General features: G+C 37.7%; 1 protein-coding gene across 1 annotated transcript in view; it reads left to right on the forward strand.

Moving 5' to 3' along the window:
• Positions 1 to 20,635, forward strand: part of COL24A1 (collagen type XXIV alpha 1 chain) — a gene marked incomplete at its 5' end in the record, with an annotated part of 158,634 nt that overhangs the window by 130,081 nt on the left and 7,918 nt on the right. Inside the window, 13 exons of the mRNA XM_082484525.1 lie at positions 1,669 to 1,722; positions 2,890 to 2,943; positions 3,050 to 3,103; positions 5,153 to 5,206; positions 6,846 to 6,953; positions 9,464 to 9,571; positions 11,126 to 11,233; positions 11,321 to 11,374; positions 11,670 to 11,732; positions 12,958 to 13,011; positions 14,627 to 14,662; positions 20,455 to 20,490; positions 20,586 to 20,612. Of these exons, the coding sequence (XP_082340651.1) occupies positions 1,669 to 1,722; positions 2,890 to 2,943; positions 3,050 to 3,103; positions 5,153 to 5,206; positions 6,846 to 6,953; positions 9,464 to 9,571; positions 11,126 to 11,233; positions 11,321 to 11,374; positions 11,670 to 11,732; positions 12,958 to 13,011; positions 14,627 to 14,662; positions 20,455 to 20,490; positions 20,586 to 20,612 (810 nt within the window). The remainder of the gene's footprint in view (positions 1 to 1,668; positions 1,723 to 2,889; positions 2,944 to 3,049; positions 3,104 to 5,152; positions 5,207 to 6,845; positions 6,954 to 9,463; positions 9,572 to 11,125; positions 11,234 to 11,320; positions 11,375 to 11,669; positions 11,733 to 12,957; positions 13,012 to 14,626; positions 14,663 to 20,454; positions 20,491 to 20,585; positions 20,613 to 20,635) is intronic.

Here is a 20,635-nt window from a genome sequence, read left to right on the forward strand (position 1 = left end):
CTCAAGAGTCAGTACCCCCTTGTACAAAAAAGTAGAATTTACAGTCTTTTAATTGGTAATCCCTCTCTGAAAAATGCAGTCATATGCTCTTTCCTGCTTAAGAGTATGTGCCCTGTGTTTAATTACACTAATGTCATTAGTCTGTGTTTAGATCAGCATATTTTGGAACAGAATTTTACCCTCTCTGTTTATCCTGAATTATACCTAATTGCTTTACTAACTAGAGATATGTTTTGAGTTATTTCATTATCACTACAAAGCTAATTTAGCTGATTTAGAGAGGGCTGCATTTTGTAACCATTTTTTTACTGAATTCATATGTGGGGTATCTCTCTGCAGCAATAATGAACATGTCCAAAAAAAAAAAAAAGCCATCTCATAATCTTATTAAAAGTGTTTCATGTTCAAGCTTTGATTTTGTCAGAAGTAATACTTTTACAGCCTACTTCTCTTTAGATTACCCTTAATATTTATACTTCACCTCCTCAAAAGGCAGGACTGTAAGACTCTGATGTAACTGAAGACAGAGTCTAGGCTAGGAGAATAATTATGGTAATGCATGAGAGAAGAGACTCCAGCCAATTCAGTTGTGGCCGAAGAGGCTCTGTAATGCTGATTGCTCGAATGTTGCAAGCAGGGCCTTTCTGCGTTGTGGATTCCGTCTAGGAAACATACCAGGAGGCTGCTGAAACCTTGGAGAGTATACAAGCGGTTGCATAATAGTATCTATTGGTGGACGTGCAGTAGAAGTGGCTAACCTATTCATTTGTGAACTGTAAAGATACATTGCAGTTAGTGATGCCTGGCCAATTTTCCATTATGTGCCTTTATTTAAATCAGTTAGGGAAAAAGGCGGTCCCTTATTATTTCATCTAATGATTGGCTGGATGTCTTTTGGAAAGTCTTGGCCATTCTTACTTTCTATGGAAATGATTCTCTATCCCATCATTTTTCCTTTGACTGAGATTTGGTCTATTTGCTGCAATGAGAGTTAAAATTCTGGGGAAAAATCCTATTTCTTGTGGGTCTGGAGTAAGAACCTTTCCCTGAAGTAGAACTAGTGAGGTGTCTGAATGCAGTGGTAAGAGCCACCTGACTCTCAAAAATCATGCTGTTCCCTCTGCACCTGTGCAATTCTCGTATGTGTGAGGCATGCTGAGGGGATTGAAATTGCCTTTTTATTAGGATGAACTTCAAAATTTAAGCAGATTCTGAGTACAGCAAATCATTTCAGAAAAGGACCCAATTTATCACATGTTGTCTTACAGGAACCATAAGAAGAGTTTTCCTCGCATGTCTTGAAAACAGTCTCTTCATTTATTCATGGAGAATTTTAATTCACATAGCATATATATGGGTATAAATCCCGTGGCATTCTACTGAGCTCAATACTCCTATTTCATTTATGCCCATGTAAGATTTATCTTTTAGCTTCTAGTCTTCAGGTAGAAAATATTTTAGACAGTGGCTACTGTCTAACTGCAATGCATTTTGTTTAGAAAAAACTCATGTTCGTTCCTTTAGACAAGCTAACTTTAATATTAGTAATCCTCAGTTCAGTCTCGTTGGTTAGTCCGTTTTGAGAGAAATTCCAGCTTTCTTTTTGTACTTCACTGCAGTTTTATTTCAGTTCAGCTGTTATATTTTGGTCTCTCGTTTCCTCTTTAGGGTCCTAGTGGTGAACGTGGAGATAGAGGAGAACCCGGTGATGAGGGCTACAAGGTAATAACTCTTGCTTTTTATTGTTTCTATTTGAACGTGGCATGCTATGCATACATGTAGAGTAACGTAGCAGAAGTATCATCTCTCACAAGTGTGCAGGGATGCACTTGCTGGTGCCTCACTGCAGTGATGAGCTCTTAGAACACATTGGTGCCTAGCGACATGGTTTAGTGGTGGGTTTTGGCAGTGTTAGGTTGATGGTTGGACTTGATAATCTTAAAGGTCCCTTCCAACCTAGACAATTCCATGATTCTATGACTGGAGCATCTTTCATATGAGGAGAAGTTGAGAGCTGGGACTCATAAGGTGGAGAAGAGAAGGCTTGGGTGATCTTAATCTGTATAAATACCTGATGGGAGGGAATGAAGATGAAGGAGCCAGACTTGTTTCAGTAGTGTCGAGTGACAGGATAGAGGCAAAGGGCCCAAACTGAAACACATGAAATTCCTTTTGAACACAAGAAAACACTTTACTGTGAGGATGACTGAGCACCAGAACAGGCTGCACAAGGACATTGTAGAGCCTCCATCCTCGGAAATACTCAGAACCTGACTGGACCTGGTCCTGGACAACCTTTTCTGCCTGGCCCTGCTTGAGAAGGGGGAGTTGCACTTAGATGATCTCAAGAGGTCCCTTTCAACCTAAACAATTCTGTGATTCTGTTATACTGAATGAATTAACATTTTACTCTGAAATTTAAGCACTATTTCTTTGTAAATCTAATCCTAATGATTATTCATTAATTGTATTCAGTCTTTCAGCATATAAAAATTGGATGGTAAATCATGCTAATCACTGATGCAGTTTGTTTGCTGAAATACAAAAGAGACAGTCCTTGACATTGAATATCCTCTTTAAGTTCTACAGATAATATAGATAGACGTAGTAATAAATCAATGAACTGAATATGATCTATGCTTACAGAAGTGCAGAAATGTTTAAACAATATGTAATTCCCACGTACAGTTTGAAGTAGAAAATTTAAAGAGGAAAAGCTCCCTAAGGTCTGATCTCAGGAGAGTTGAGGATACTTTATCTAGGTCATGTCAGTGAAGCTGGGGCCACTCAGCACCTCCCAAGGTGGACTTTACAAGGAAATCTGTAGCTAACTGAGTGTGATATCCTGAGTTACTTGTATTGCAATATGTTATATTTTCTGCTTCCTAGGGTCATATAGGCCTTCCAGGGCTTAGAGGACCTATTGGACAACAGGGGCCTCCAGTAAGTATTTCAGACAAGTGAGATTTCTCTATTGGCTGTTGAAAATGCATTTTAATCTGCATTCAAATGATTCTTTTCATTTATTTAAAATCTGTTCTTTCCAAAGGGAGAGCCTGGTGAATTAGGAGAGCAAGGACCAAAAGGAGAAAGGGGTTCAGAAGTAAGTAAAGCAAAACTGCACTTAATTGGAATTTGTATGTTTTTACTGTTCACTGACTATCCTTGGAAAACTGTTATATAAGGCTAAAACTCCGGTTTGGGTTTCCTTTTCATACCTGCAGGGACAATAAAAATATAGAATGGAAAATTGCATAATGATCTGGGATAGTAAATACGTGTTATTTGATAGGTAAGTGGTTTTACTTTGGAGTGATATAAACCATTATGAGAAAATCTTTTGGAAACATTTAAGTGACATTCAATTATACCCTTAAATGGAGTTCCTTGTGGCAAACTAGCTCTGGAAGACACCCAGGATTTTACTGCTCTGATCTGTAAATGAAGCCTGCACTGCACTGCATTTTCAGAACAAGTCATGAAAAAGATCAAAGACTAAACCTTTTCCTTTAGGAATAACTGTTCATCTTGGTGGTGTGTTGAAAATTACCAAAAGTATTTTATATTCTCCCATGGGGTCAATTTTACTGGCTTCTGAGATTTCAAAAGATTTAGACTAAAAGATTTCTTAGAATGTCAATTGCATTGCAACTTAAATGAGATATTTTCTCTGAGAAGTTCCATAGTTCAGCTGTGTTAGTTTCAAAATTTTCTAGGTAAATACAAAAATCTGTAGCAGATTAGGGATGGGGAACAACAGAGAGGAAATACGGTGTGAAGACATCAGCATGTACTCTAGCCATGCACTCAGATATATTGCCTTTGACAAACGACTCAGCACAGAATAAAATTAGTCATTCCTCGGTCTTTCCCTTGGAGAATGTTTTCTTTGTGTTGCAAACACCCATCAGATTAAAACTGCCATTTGCAAATATGGAACCAATATCCAGCCTGGAGCAACCCATAACAACCTAAAAGTTTACATACAAATGTTAATAGTGAAAACATTCATACAGTCTCAACTCCAGTGGGCATGACTTACAAAGCCAATCCCATAAGCTGCAATGCAGAATCATCTGGGTTTACTTTATGTGCATTCAGAAATTTTAATGAAAACAATATAAAGTTCTTTGAATGTACATGTTCCAGTTCTGATTGGTGCAATTTTTAGGCCTTTCTTAACAAAAAGGCATTAAATTAAGGAATAGAACAAAATTTTGCTGATTTTATCATACTTACATTAATTATAGAATATTTACACTTAGAGTGACCTTAGCTTTTTCAGTTTATTGCATGTTATGTAACATGGCAGCATAGTAATTCAGCATCACTTTTGTTTTAATAGCAGTGTTTAAAATAATTAATCCAGAAAATCTTGGAAGCTTTCTTCTACTTGATCTATGCTAACATGTGTTATCCTTGTCCCTGTGGTCCAAGTGGTTGTATCTTTTAGAGGTAGGATAAAATCCATGCCATAGATCTTTATATTCTGTGAAGAATATCCTATAAAAAAAAATTCTCTGAGATGCTTTTGACCCATTCTGAGCTTTTCTTCCTCGGTGCTTGGCCTCCCGTGTCACTAAGCCACTTAGCAGAATGTTATCTGCTATCAGTATCACTCAGTTTTCTAGGGCTACAGATTCCTAGATCAGTCAGGACCAAAAAAAGTCTGTTTTTAAGTACGTTTTATCTTTTGTGTACATCTTAGATAAAAAGAATGTTGCCATATGTGACGCTATTGTTTTCAATTATTCTCTTCCACATACACTCTGCATCTACATTCCCTACTTTTCAGGACTTCCCTTTTCAAAAGGTACAGGAAGTGCTGTAAAAGCGTACATCCTTACAGAGGTGTGGCTGATAGAGGAGAAATTGCCAGATTCATAATGAAATTTTTTTTTATACCTACTGTTGTTGAAAAAGTTCTGAAAAACTACACTTTACCAATTCAGGAAAGGGAAAAATATATACAATTTTACCAAAGATGTATTCACTTCTACTTGAAAAACTTTCTGCTGTCCCCTGAAGTGGAAATAATTTGGTCCAAAGCCAGGCAATGTGAACATGCGTACTAGAGGGGAACAATTCTCAGCTCTTCTTAGGGGTTTGAGTTCAAGACATTTGTCAGTTCACAAGTATTTGTAACTTTTAGGGACCCACAGGAAAGAAAGGAGCAACGGGTCAGGCAGGCAAACCTGGAATTCCTGTAAGTAACAAAATTCTACAGTCTATCTTCAAGTTATAAAACAAAGTAAATAATAACTAATAAAAACAAAACTGAGTCATGCCAGTGGTACCAGAAAGTCTTACGCTCGCTCTAAAGAACCTTGTTATTATCCAGGAATTGTAAAGGAACCGTTGTGAAAATAAGAATGATTTTTGAACCTATGTTATATTATACTGAATTATACTCAGTTACTCAGCAAATGGAACTGAAGTGCAGCTAATACAACAACAAGGTCCTTCCCGCTTGTAAAGTTACTCAATTAGAATGGTTTTGCATGTGGCTCAGGGTCCATGTGCAAGTTACCACATTATATTGCACAGAGCTGTACTGCTCTTCACTCCTGGCTCCCATCAGTTCTTTGAACAGCTGCAGCCTACAGAAGCCTGGATCCATATGTCCATGATGGATACGGCTGGCAGATCCCTTGAGGTTTACTTCTTTCTCTTGCTTGCCCTGAGCCGAAATTTTTAATGCTCTTTCCTGAATTACTGTAGAGACACTAACTTGCATCCCTTTCTCCCTGAGGAGAAGGAGCAGGAAGCAGTAGGTGTTCTGTAAACACAACCAAGAACGAAATGCATCAAGGCTATTTTGATTCCCTAATAAATAATACCACACAAGCACATGTTGTAAATAACTTTTACTACCTTACATCAAAACATTGTCAGTAAATAGAGAAATGCAGCTGCTTCACAGAGGCTGTACCTGCTGGGCCGCGTGCATGAATAGCCTTTTGAAGGCAAGCAAACTGTGTGTCTTTTCTAAGTACTTGCCTCTTCCCTCTGGAGGACTGCAGAGAGTGTATCATTCGGCAGACAAAGGAAAAGAGGGAAAGGCGAAACATACAGTGAGGAGGAGAAGACAGTAAAACTGGAACTTGAGGAAGTCTCAAAGCACATCCCAAGTGCAAGATACTTCAGCAAGCAGAAGTTAGAAATAAGATTAAGATGGCACGCTTCTTATATTCTGTGTGGCTGTTGTTAACTATACTTTTTCAAATCAGATGTGTTGTAGTTAGTGTATTTTAAATTTCTAAGAAATGCATTCATACAGAGACGATTGAAGAACTCCAAGCCCCTGATTATAAAGAAAAAAATTGCTGTTCCTTTGGTGGATGTGATGTGAGGCTTTTCCATGCAAGTATAGCAACAGTTAGTACAAACTTATCTAATTACAAGTTTGTATGTATATTTGATATGTACAAATTTGAACAGCATAATTTTGCAAATGTACAATACAGACTGTCTAGTAAAATGAAGGCTGAAAAGACATATGGTTGGGTTTTTTTACAGGGATAAACAGATTACTTTATTAGGTTTACTTGCCTTCAGTTTAAGAATGAACACTCTCTGCAATCTTCCAGGCCTGGGACGCAGGGGGTCAGCCCCATGGTTTCAGCTGAAGTTGCTCAGAGCCCACAACACAGGAAGTCTAAGGTTAAGCCAATAGCATTTTAAACCAAACTTCCTAACTCAGAGCCCCCTCTGCGAGTATTCATCTATGTCACTGGGTCTGTTATTATGTAGGGTATAGGAAATACTGTAATTGAAATCTAGTTCTGTGATGGCGAAGATGAAGAGAGCTGAAAGTGCTATATTCGATCTGAATTTGTTTCAAGGGAAACCCAGGGCCAGCAGGACAGAAAGGAGCAGTCGGGTACCCTGGACCAGAAGGCATTCCTGGCAACCCAGGCAAGCCTGGGCTGTCAGGGAAGCCTGGCCCTAAGGTAAGTTGCTTTCCACATTTCCCCTCTTTGTGTCATTTTGCACTACAAGTTTTCAAAGGTTAGGGTATTTAAACAGAAGGAACCGTTCTCAGTTCCTTGAGCATCTTGAAAATTAGACCAATTCTTTGGCTTTTCTCTTTTGCTTCTGATATTCTGGCCAGGATGTAAGCTTAGCATAAGGGAAGTGTGCTGTGAGAAGAACTATTTAATTAGCATACGTTAGTGGTAACTACAGCTAAGTGAAAATGCTTTCTTAATGAGAGAGGCTTCACAGTTTTGTTCCTGAAAATGAGCCATGGACCCCAACTAAGGCTGTTTCCTCTCAGGCCCTGAAACGATGCTACATTTTCCTTATTGCCTTTGAATTTGTAACCTATGTCTCTCCACCTAAGAAATTCTGAAGCTTTGCCTAAAACCAGTGAAAAAGAATATTGGGTATCTGAGGTCACTGGGAACATTCTTGGAAACAGGTTTTTTGTCTGTCTGTGCTCTGCAGTGGGCCAAGGGTGGCAACCTGCTGCTTCTTGGACCAGTGACACAGCTCTTTGCTTATTTACTCCAGAGAGAAGGTAGCAAATTCCTTTAGTTGTTGTCATGGTTGAAAGTCAGATCACTTTGATTTTAGGTATGGTATTTCTCAATAGTTATAAAAGGATGCCAAGTTAGATTTGGTGTTAGGAATTAATCAAGGTGCCTAATAAGTCACCTCTATTGCGAGTATAAATTTGCCTATCTGGTTGAACAAGGAGAAAATTAAGCAAGTTACCCACAGGGGGCAGATGTACCCTATTCAAGCCTTCTCCATTGTCAGATAATGTCCCCCTCTTTCAAGTACTTAAAATTCATTGGAGTTGGTTTTAGGAGTATTACCCCAAAGAATTCTTATGTTTTTGCCTTTCCACTCAAAATGTCCTTTCATATTAAAAAAAAAATAATCCATTACTCAATATTAACAATATATAGCAGCATTACAATTTGTAATAAAGATAGGCTTTTAACTGATTTTTACCACAATGAATAAAAAACCCAGAACTTTTGCTATGTAAGTTTATCAGTTGATCAGGCTGTAAAACTCAGTACCATATTCAAAAGCTCTGAAAATCACATTTAATATAAATATTCTGTTTCCTATAACCCTTTTATTTCTATGAATGCTTAATGGAATGTCATACGAAATAAGAAGGAACATATATACACCTATGTATGTATATATTTCTACTGAATGACATCACAGAAACATTAGTTTGGATGGCAGCAAATTTCCATTTTGCATTTTTTAACATGTCAAAATTGGCTTAACTCCATGTACTCAGTAACATGTTTTTTCATTAAAAATAGTTGCTTTTGTTTATCGTCTGATGTTCTCATACATTTTCATAACAGATGTTCTGATCTTTCTTGATGTGGTAATGTTATGGTATATGAATCCCTACAGAGTGTACACAATCATAGTAATATTATCGGTATGTCCAGTATTTATAAATAAGCATCTTGAATTTTGAATGTTTGTATGGGAAGGCAATCTCACTTTGTTTCTTGATACGGAGTTCCTTCTTCTTGAAAAAATGAATACTGTGAATCTCAACTGTATTTTCAGCCCATCTCTAATGAATGAATCCAGCATCTTATTTTCATCAGAAGCAGCTCCTTATTGTAAGCTCTGAATCCTCAAATATCACACAGCACTCATCTGAGAACCATCTCAAGGGGTCATCTTCTATAATTAATGGAGATTAGTGCTGTCTTCCTGCATATTTCAAAATTGAGTTAGAAAATAATTCAATAGGAATCAGCACTATAGGCTATTAATCTGAACATGCAAATTTTCAGCTTTAGGAAAAATTTTAAGTCTCATATAAACTATTCTGTATCATTCCCTGTGGGAGGTAAAAGCAGTCACCGGTCTGCCCACGAATGCTTTCATATATACTTAAATGCACAATTATTGCAGACAGAAGATTGTTTACTATCCAACTGGGCAACTATCCCTATTTAGGAGAGTGATAATAGGGAAGATGCCTTGCATAAGCCCAAAGAGGCAACTGATTCTCTTGAATGTTCTCAGAAGTCTTTCAAGGTCTAGGTAGGTGATCCCACGCAAATGACACGATATATTTAGGGCAGGACACAACAAGGTTTAAGATGAACACTGAACTGAACAACTGCAATGGGCTATGGCATGGTCAGTATTTCCTTTGCTGACAGTCAGTGACTTGTTAAACTATAATAACTTGACTCCTCAGATACCTCAATCCATCCCACAGTTAAAGCATATGTAGGTTTGTTGCTAAATATGATGGGGGTTTGCTTTTGGAGTATTAGCAGAAATTCAGATGATACTGCTGATCATTGTCTTTCCATATATTTTGATGTACCAGCAATGTGTGCCCATATATACAGAAAGCATTAAATGGCTCTGACTGATTTTATGTTACGTGCCCGTTTTAGCATACAATGAGAAAACATGTTTGGCTGTTCTGCTTGTAATCAATTACTTTCAATTTGTTAAGGGTAATAAAGGAAACTCGGGCTTACCAGGTCTGGCAGGTTATCCTGGAGCTCGAGGTCCCAAGGGATTGCCAGGCATGCCAGGGCCCACAGGAGCACCCGGATTAAAGGTACACACGTGGGATCTTGTTTAAGTACAGTATTACCGATTCTGCTTTGTCTTCGTACTGCATTCAGTGATGAGTAATTGACATCAAAACTTACCTGAAGGGTAAGACTGCAAGTTGTGTTGGACTTGTTTCTATAAACTGTAGTTTGAAAACAGAGTTCCCATCCATCTGGTTGCTATTCCCAGCTTCAGAAGCCATTCAAAACGCTTCGTATTTATTCACCCAAAGCTTCAGGGCCAAATGTTTCCTGACCTTTCTTTTTAAACTTCCGTAACTTCTAGAACAGTTTGGATGATTTGAATATCTAAGCAATCTATTAGCAGAGAAGTACTGTAATTTCAAGCCTAAGTCCCCGGTTTGGGGACTAACAAGTGTGTCTGGAGTGTTCATTTATCATAGGATTTAAATTGTTCTTGTTCACCCCATCAGAAAGAAAGAAATCTGAGAGTGCTCCATTTTTCAGGCAGTTCCAGGTACCTGACATCATCATGTCCTCATATTACTTAGGCTCATTTCAGTGGTAAAAGAAGCAAGGAATGGAAACATTATAGATCATTTTCTCCATTTAGAATAGGGTTTTTCATCTAAAATCATGATTTGCAGTGGTCTGTGAGATTTTATTGGTAAGCAGTTTTTAAAACCTTAAGTTACTTGAAAACTGGGGGAGGGAAATACTGTGTCTGTCTTTGTTATCTTTTTGTGAAAATATTTTAGTATGAACTGTATTCAGTGTTTGTAGTGTTTATCGTCAGTGCTCCCACTCCAGATTTTACTCCTTTGTCTAGACTATGAGCCGTAGGAGGTAGTTCCTGCTCAGAAATTCTTGCAATCTCAAAAAGATGGGGAACAGATGATGTGAGGGAAAACTGTTACCATAAAGCGCTAAAGAAGCATTAAGAGTGGACATACTGAGTCAGGCCAAAAGTCTGTCTTTGTTAGAGCGAAAAGATAACACCTAGGAAAGAGCATATGCGCAAAGCAAGCATGAAAGGTGTATGGCAGGGGGGTTGGAACTTGATGATCTCCAAGGTCCCTTCCAACCTAAACCATTCTATGATTCAATATTCCCAGCCTTAATTGCAGCTTGGTAACCTCCTGAACTAGACATGGTTTCTATGTATTTGATAGTCCTCAGAGGCTTTCTCTTGCATGAACTTGTCTAGTTTCCGTTTGAATCAATGTAAAGTTTTAGTCTAACAGCAAGGAGTTCCACAGCTATGCTATGCCTTGCTCAGAGGATTACTTTTTAAATTTACTTCTAAACTGCCTGTTCGGTATTTCATCTTGTGAATTTTAGTGCTTGCACTGGGAGATACCATACTGGAAACGATCCAATATATATGGGGTTTTTTATGTTTCCAAGTCAAAGAACGGTCAATTCATGCATTTTAGTGAAAGTTTAATTATTGAAAGTATTCCTGATGGAAATAAAATGAATGGAGTAGGTCTATTTCTTATAGAGGAAGCATATTGCACACTTCTGCCAGGAAACCAATCATTACATTTATAACTGTCATACTTGTAATAAAGGATGTGCTATCTTCCTGTTCACAGGGTGAGAAAGGGCTTCTGGGTCATCCAGGAAAGCGAGGAAAAAGAGGTCTTCCAGGATCACAAGGTGACCAAGGACCAGCAGGAGACACTGGACTGAAAGGACAGACTGTACGTAATGTCAGCTGTTGGTGCAAAACAAGTAGTCCAAGAATTACCAACATGAAATAATAGTAAGGATGCCTGCTCCTATTACAGGGAGAAGATGGAGATCAAGGTTTAATGGGGTTTCAAGGATTCCCAGGTCCAAAAGTATGTGCTTATTCTTTTCTGTTAGATCTTAAGCCATTGACAGAGTGAGGATGTTAGGAAAGCATAGAATTAATCGTCTTTAACAACAATTTGTTCAAAATCTGTCTGAACTGTTGGAACCTTGTAGGTAGAACTGTATACTCCATGTCCAAAGATGTACATTCTGGGTCAGTGCACTTGCTATTTTCACTGTTACTGCTCTTAGAAATTATCTTACTTCCAGTGATTATGAGAGGTTGATACAAGTGGATAGCTGATGTCCGTGTTTGATTAAACTGTTCCTTTGCATTTTCAGGGTCCTGCAGGGGACGTTGGCTTAGTTGGACTTTTGGGCCCAAAAGGTCCGACGGGCCAAGTTGTAAGTGTTTCAGTCCATGAAAGAGATTGTCAGGATGGCTTGCAAGTGGCATGTGTTTTTAATTTAGGGAATTGTCTGTTTTCTTATTAATAAGGCTGGAACCCTCTAACCTAAACCTTTCTCTCCAAGACTATGCCTGCACTAGAAGCCTGTACTGCAGCACTGCTCTGGTTGCAACATGGGTACAGATACACAAGCAGAGCTGGGCTTTTAATCTTGAAGGAAAAAAAGCAAGCTCTGCTGATAAAGCATGGCTCTCCTAGTATAATTTTATTTACACAAGTATCCTTATCACTGTCATATTTTTGTCTATCGGGTTTGAAATTTCTCTTTTCTTCTTACTCGCAACAATGCTAATTGTATAACTCTGTCCTACAGCAAAAGAAAAAAGGGCGAAACTTAGCCTTGCAGTAAGACAGAGTGGTGCGCAGGCTTTATTGAGTAATAGGTAGTCTTTTTTTTAATAAATATTTCCTTTTTGTCTATAAGGTTACTAACCTGCATTAGCTCATTCTTCATGACACTTTCTTCATGACATTTTACTTTGCTACTCACCAAAAATGAGGAAGCATCTTTAGCATTTTGTAATATTGGGGAATGCGCTTATAGCATCAAGTGAAAAATAAAGAAGGGGGAAAGGTTGCAGCATGGAAGGCCTTACTACAAAATGTTCTTCTTTCACTGCTGCCATTGCCACCACAGAACTGAATTAGTTCAGTTAACCAGATGCAGAGCAGCAGCTTTAGGGGCCTGTTCTAATAGCTACTTTCTTTTTCTAAACATTCCTATACAAGATAAACACTGGAAATGAGCAGTTTGCTCTAAGTGAAATGGAACGGGAAAGTAACATTTCAGAAGCACTTACTGGCAGCCTTACAAGGGTACTTGTGGGCAATAATACAGCTCAAGATATAGTTGATTGTAGCTCAATAAATGTGTGCCCTTTGGTAATCAGAGTACTTAAGTTTCCACTGGTTTTAGTGCATCAGCTTTCACATAAAAGAATGTGTGGGGGCTTTCCAAGCATAACTATTACTAATTATTAAAATAATTACCTTGCTGATTTTGTAGCAATGTGCACTCAATATTCAGAAAGAGAACATCGCCATGATCTTTTGGGTATTTGCCAGGCCTGTGTGCAGAGCAACTTTAAACCTGGACATGTTATAAGGATTTTCTTCATTTTAAAATATGGTGGACTAATATATTCTTTTCTTTTTTACAGGGATATATTGGCCCTGTTGGTCAAGAAGGCATAACAGGCCCAAGTGGCAGGCCTGTAAGTTGCCCTTCTCTTTTCCATAATTTGGTTATTTCACCTATTTAATAATCTGGTTTACAACTAGCAACATTCTAATTTTTCTGTTTTCAAAGAGTAACTAGCAGCATCATCTTCATGTTATACCCTGCTGTTAAGTTAATGTATGTGACTCCAGCATCTGTAATACAAACAGAAAAAAAAAAAAGACAAAAAACAATGACAAAAAAGTCATTGTAATGGCCTTCTGTCCACGTACAGTACGTAGAGGGCATGCCTACGGGGCAGTGGGCAAGTCAAGGTGTAAAACAACACCTAGTAACTACTACCTGGTTATTCGTTCTCAGGCTTAGGTCTGAGACATGTCTAGAGGGTATCCACACTCAATTTCAACATAGGTTATTTTTTAGTTGCTGATTGGGCTGAACTGTCCAGAGTGCCCCTCTAGACAAGCTGGGAGTGCCCACAAGTGCTTGTTGAGGGTGTTCCAGGTGCCGGTGAGGTCCCTGTTACAACTTAAATATCTTCTTGGCCTTTCTGATAACCTTCAATGCACCCCAGGTTCCCTGGAGTGAGGGAGCTCTGTCCGCATCCCTGTTTCCATCCCATGGTGCATTCCCTGTGCCAGAGACAGAGCAGTGTTCTGTATGGGCACCCTTTGGCTCATGTCTTCAGACTACCCAGCCATGTAAGGTAGTTTAGAAGCTCTTTGTACCACCTAAGTTCCTCTGTCTGATGAACAACACTTGGAGTGAATAAGAATGTCTAAAAATTGAAATAATAATCATAAAAATAGCAGGAATAAACAACTAAATAACAGGCATATACAATAAAAGTAATAAATATAAGTATTTACAAGTGAAAAAGAAAGGAGAAGGGAAATGTTCCTTCTAAAATTAGTCTATTCTTTCTACCTGTTGGGAAAAAGACAGTACTTTAAGTCTTGCTGCACTCTTTTCAATCCCACTCAGGAAGAAAACTTTATAGTTGCATATACTTGTATGAAGGCTTTTAATAGACTTCATATTGAGTGTAATAGTTTGCCGTTACCATTAAGAAAGCATTAAAGTTGAAGATTACTTCTATGTGTTATGAAATGTTGCCATCAAGATATAATATTCGTCCAGAGAAGAACTGTAAGACTGTTACTGTCTTTGGAAACACAGTTTAAGTGCAAAACTAGCCAAAAATGCCATGAAGACAGAAAAACAGTGTCTAATCTGACTGTGAGAGGATAACGAATGGGGTAATAAAAACGGATATGTAACCAATGGATTTCTTCAGTGATGGAAAGTACCAAGTTCTGTTCTCTACTCTTAAGATGGAGAAGCACTGATGTGCTACAGTGGATCAGATTGTCAATCAGAATACATCTGATTGACAGGGAGACTGAGAAAAAACATATTTACAATCTGAAGTAAACATCAGCTTTCCACGTATAGGAGTTACAAGATGTTTTCAAATAATTTCGTTTTCTAACACTACAGGAAAATTAAAGCCCCAGAGTTGTAAATACTTCCACAGATGAGACTGGACTTTTCATGTGAGCAGTATAACTCTCATGGATGTTAATTTGCTTATTTCAGTCCGAGGCAGCTAGAAAGCATCTTGGACTAACAGCTTCTCTTTCTTACAGGGACCGAGAGGTGAAAAGGGCACAAGGGGTGAAATGGTAAGATGAAACAACTTTTGTGCTTTCATTTTTTTGGCCGTGTAAAAACTATTCCTGTGTTACTCTGAATGTACTCTTGCATGCTCTGAATGCCAGACAGTGATGTTGTGCTCCTGGGGAGCGCTGGCCAAGAAAGCTGATAGCATGAGTCAAAAGTCTGACCTTGATTTATATGCCCAGTTGGTGCGTGCTGTCGGGCAGTATGGCCCCTGGTCATATAGCAGTCACATACTCCAAATCTGTCACAGTTCAGATGTAAAAGAAAAATCCTTTTTCACATGTGTTGTCAATGCTCCATTGCCTGGCAGTACAGCGTGCACACGCATGTTCATATGTGATCTTGTCTAGAGAGGGAGAGGTTCAGGAGATGCCTAGAGCTGAGGCTGGGTGTCCATGCCCTGTATGCCAGCTGGAGTAGGCAGTATTGATAGGTTATGAAGTTACTGTCTGTCATTTTTCAGTAAGAATATTACATTAGCTTTTGTACATTAATAACTTTGATTTGATTACTAGCTCTAACATTTTTTTTAAGTCTCCAATTAATAATGGCTATGTGAAAAGGCATTAAATTATCGTATTTACAGCAAATATGAATACAATTATAGTTAATACCTATGATATTACTTTATATGGCAGGTTTATAATTAGTTCCTTTTCCAATAACTGGCCAAGGTGATCTTGTTCCTGTTACACTTACACTGCCATTCACTCCACCTCACTTAAAATCATTTAGTTTCTCCTGTCTTAGCGTATTTTGCTTTTAGCAGCCACCTGTGTACAATTCCAACCTAAATGCCTTATAAAAGTTTTGAAAAAGAAATCAGAAATATTCAAAGTTGCTTAAAGAATTAAGGCTTGGAACTAAGCTTGCTCTATGTGTATTGGGGAACTTTCTTATTATGCTGTTGAGGCAATTGCTGTCAGAATAAGAGGAAAACTAGTTTCTTAATTTGTGCTGCTATTAAGCATCTTAACTGTCATTTTCTGCTGTTTGTTGGTGAGAATACTGTGACAGCATAGAGCTAAAAATGCTGACACTTCAAAAATAATCATAGAATTGCTGAGGTTGGAAGGAACCTTTAAGAGCGTCAAGTCCAACCATTAACCTAACCTGACAAAACCACTTCTAAACCGTGTCCCTAAGTACCACATCTACCCTTTTTTTAAACACCTCCAGGGATGGCGAATCCACCACCTCCCTGGGCAGCCTATTCCAATGTTTAATAACGCTTTTAGTAAACAAATGAAATAATAATGAAATGAAATAATAAAACCCATCCAAAATGGTGAACAAGAAACACCCATTTCCATATTGGTGCTGGTGTTTAAGAAGTTATTTCCTAAATAAGTTCTTGAGTTCATCAAGATGAATTAAACTCCTAAGAATGTTTTCAGAAGAAGAATGTTTAATTTTAAATCATACACAGTGGCATTAATTTATATAATGTAGCCAAGAAAAGGATTTATTTCTAACTATTTTCAAATACAAGGGACAGAAAATGATTTTCATCCAACTGTGTATTCCGAGCTTGAATTTATAGCTTTAAAATTGATATTAGCATTCCTCCTAGAAGATTTTAACCCTTTTGTAGCAGTCAAAATTTTAGTTACAGTTTTTAGTCTGTCAGGGAGGCGGTCTTTATTACTAGAAAGAAACATCCTTTTATCCCTTGAAAGACATGGAATGTAAAATCGTGTCTCCTTGTTGAGGTCAGTGGTGAACCAAAGTTCAGGTCCTGTAGGCTATTTCTGGAGAAAAAATGATAGTCAGAAACAGTTTGTTGAAAAATTTTAATAAAAAATATTTTTTAATTCAAAATACTCATATCACTGTAATTGAAACATTTAGAAAAACATGGAATGCATTTTGGAATATAGTTTCGTAATTCTGACATTTCTGAAAGTGTGTTTTCATCTTCTTAATTTTTTTTTATTTCATGGCATGTCACAGTGAATTATAATAGAGTCATAGAATAATCCATGTTGTAAGGGATCTCAAGGTATTTCTAGACCAACCTCCTGTTTAAAAGTCAGCTCTGAGATGAGACCACATTGGTTAGGGCTTTATTCAGCCGGGTCTTGAAAACTTCCGGGGATGGAGATTGGGTAATCTCTTTGGGCAATGTATTCCAGTGTGTGACTATCCTCAAGGTGAAAAGAGATACAATATGATATGATAAGGCATAAACTGTAATTTTCTATTATCATCTTTTATCTTAGATTAACAGTCATTAATGGCAGTTACTACACTATCGTGTATCAGACTGTTGTATTGCAGGATGTTATTCGGCTTTATCCATTATGAGATACAGTGACATAACACTGAAATGACCAAAGTGGTCAGGGAAAGCCTAACATTAATCAGTTTTGTTAAAAATACTTTCTTGGAAAATTTCGAAAGTCGTGGAAAATATGGAAGTCCTTGGGATTGTTCATGTTTTTGGAGTTAATCATATGTATCATTGAGTGTAAAATCAGGGCCTTACAGTATTAGAAAAAGATTGGGGTTTTCACCTTTGAACTTTCTGTACTAGCAATCAAATTGGGTGATTAAAGCATTAAAGAGCATACTAAAACTAACTGTTCTATTATCTGCTTTTGCTATTATGAACTGGAATTACACTTTTCTCACTTAAATTCTAATGTGATCAAAGGGTAGATTAACTAGATTTGTTAAGGTAATCCTGAACATTCCAGTAAAACAGTTAGCAATTAACTTAATCCATGAAAAGTGTAATTTAACCTTATTTTGCTGCTCTGCAATAGAAAGAACATTTATAACACCTCTACAGAATTTTCAACAGACTCTCTGCAGTTTTGTTATATTTTAAAGGCTTTTAAAGGTAATTGATATTGCCCACTGAAGTTTAATGCAGTTAAGAAATGTAATATCCCCAAAAGTATTTCACTATACTTAACAAATAGCATTCAATATTTACCTTTTTTTTTCCACATGGGTTTTATTGGCAAGGAGACAGTGAATCAAGACAAATCACATTCCTCTTTTGCAAAATACCTTAAATTCATTGGAACAGTGCAGGTTTTGATTTTTAAAATATTCAGTTCTATCTCAGAAATCACTATAAATTTGGACTGGTTTTGTCCCAAGACTTTTTGAGTCTTAAAATTGTGACACATGCCAAGAACATAGAATATTAACTAAAGCATTCAGTCATCTGAAAAATCCACTGGAATGTCTAAATCTCAGCACCCAGAACAAGGACATCTATTCATCAGAGAGCAGTGGTTACTTAGGGACAAACTGTTGAAAACTTTGTGCCTTGCCTTGACTTGGTATTTGCATAATCAAGTCCTGAACCAAGATAAACAAATATATCCTTACACTGTCAAGTTTATTTCTCAAGTTTGTTTTTCACACTTTCTCTTTCATTTTATACCAAACATACTTCACCAAGCACGATCAGACAGTCCAATAATATATACACATGGGGTTGAAGGTATCCTGCAGCAATCTAACAGCACCTGAGTTGCTGATCTGATTAATTAAATGTGGAGGTCAGCGTTCTCAACTGGCATACAGTAGTGTACCTCTGTGAAACCCAGTTGATTTGCAACAGCTGCGGGACTACCCCAAAACAGTGAATGTCACCTCTGCAAACTCATCTCTCATCAGTTTTGTAATAATGAATAACAATAATAATATTTTATACCTATTTAATAGTAATAGGATTTCAAAGAAAATTTCAAGCTGGGCAATAATCAAACTCAGAAGAGTAAAGGGAAGCTAGGTACTTGCCACAGAATCCACGGGGATTTCTATACTACTGTATATGCTAAAACTACTTATTCCTTTATTTCCATTTTCCAACATTAATCATCAATGTCTTTATAAAATATCAGTAAATATTTACCTTTAAAATGGCTTAGAGTCCCTTCTATAGGGTAAGCGGATGAAACGTAAATAAATAGGGTCAGGATGTATCAGGTGAAAAGCTGACAATATTTGCAGTTCCTGGAGCTTATGCCATGAAGGTCTTCTCAGTTAAGTATCAGAATACCATCTCTCTAAACACTTAGAAATCGCTTCAGTTTTGATTCTTCCCTATTCTCCAAAGATTATGTGTAAAACGTGGATCTTGGGCTCAAAGCCATTTGCAGTCCCTCAATATAGCCCTGTTGGTATAGATCTGGTGCTAGGAATTACGTGACGGCCCCCACTTTTCACACCCTTCCTAATCCGACAGCTGAGCCCCTCTGGCATGGCCCGGGCAGGTGGTGTGCAGGCACACTGAACTTGTGCAGCTGCGGAGATCATTGTAACCTCTGAGAGATGCATTCCCCAGTGGCTACTGTGTGCTCTGCCTTAGGAATATGTCTAGAGATAGTAAGAAATGCAGCTGGTATTCTCCTAAGAACTGATAAATTTGGAGCCTCAGTGACTCCTATCTGCTTTGAGATCCTTTTTTTAAATACACATGAATCAATGTTAGATTGAATCTGGCCTTTCTTTAACCATTTCCAGCTGCCCTTACTGATGGCAGCTTGAAGCACAGCCCAAGTTCAGCAGTTGAATCGTGACACTCACACAGCTCTTGCTGTGAAATCTCACAGCAGGAATACTTATTACTATGTTAAGTGATTTACAACTTAATACCTCTTTGACTATATCAGTTTCACAATATTTGTCAGTATGACAATGTCAGATAAGATTATTTCTCTTTCAGCAGAGACTTCGTACTAGCATGGCCATGGTGGTGTAAGAGGGCTTTTGCAGGAACAGCTTACTGTGCTTAAATAACTGGTACAAGCAGCACTCGCTGAAGAGTGCTTTGCTTAAATTAACTCAGTTATGTTAAAAGGTTTTACTAATACATAATGCAGGTCTGGCCTGTGCCTTTCATTCCTTCTTCTCTTTTGCTGGTATTAAGGCACTGCTACCTATTCTTTTCCTTGCCATTCTTCTTGCTATTGTTTATGTTACAGCAGCTCCTAGAGGCTTTGAGTATGTAGAGATTGAAGAAGAGAATCTAACAGCAACACAAGTATCACTGTACAATAATAAATATTCATAATCATTCAATCTTAATGTGAATAGTTGCTCAAAGAAAGAATAATTCAGATGGGGTTATAGACTTTAGGAGGGTCCATGTCTAACCCTAAGGCAAGCCTAAAACTTAGATTTAAGACTATGTGCATTATAGGCAGTATAAGCTAGGGAAAAACAGCTGTTCCTTCTCCTCCTCTCCTCACCACTGCATCATCCTACACACTAAAATGATGCCACTTAAGATGAGGAAACAAGGGCATTACTTGGTGAATGCACAGGAAGCCTGCAATATCACTGTTAAACAATGAACACGACATGTTCTGGCCAAAAATTGACACTGCTAATAAATGGAGCTAATAAATGCCTAGCAGATATTCATGGAGCAAAGCAGATCAGTCAGTTTTTTACAACTAACCGTAACTTTACTTACAATGCTTTTATGATCACTCATCATTTATAGTACTTGTATTGGCAACATGCATATAATGCTGATACATCGTATAGCGTGTTATATATTAATGCTTTATATGACTGCTAATGGTCCCTTAATATCATAAGTATATCACAAGTAACGAGACAACCCAGCAATTCTAACAGGAATATTCACATGTTAACAAAGTATGGTACTTTAAGAATAGTAAGTAATAATCTACAGCTTTACCAAAACCACTATTACATCTTCTTCATTGTATGCTTTGTGGCATTTTATGATTTTAAAATATATAAATATAAAAGCAGAGAAGTTCATCTATAACTTGTTGCATTTTATCTCCATTTCTTCTAGGGGCCTCAGGGACCTCAGGGCCAGCCAGGGCCACCTGTAAGTGTATAAAAAAACATGCCTGTATTTTTCCATGGTGATTGCATTATAGAAACATGTGAAGCACCTAATATCTGGTTTCTCCCATTTTCCAGGGACCACCTGGACCACCAGGACCAAGAGTAAGTTCTATAACAACCCTAAC

Source organism: Vanellus vanellus (genome assembly GCF_965231255.1).
Source record: "Vanellus vanellus genome assembly, chromosome: 5".
NCBI classification, from domain to species: Eukaryota; Metazoa; Chordata; class Aves; order Charadriiformes; family Charadriidae; genus Vanellus; species Vanellus vanellus.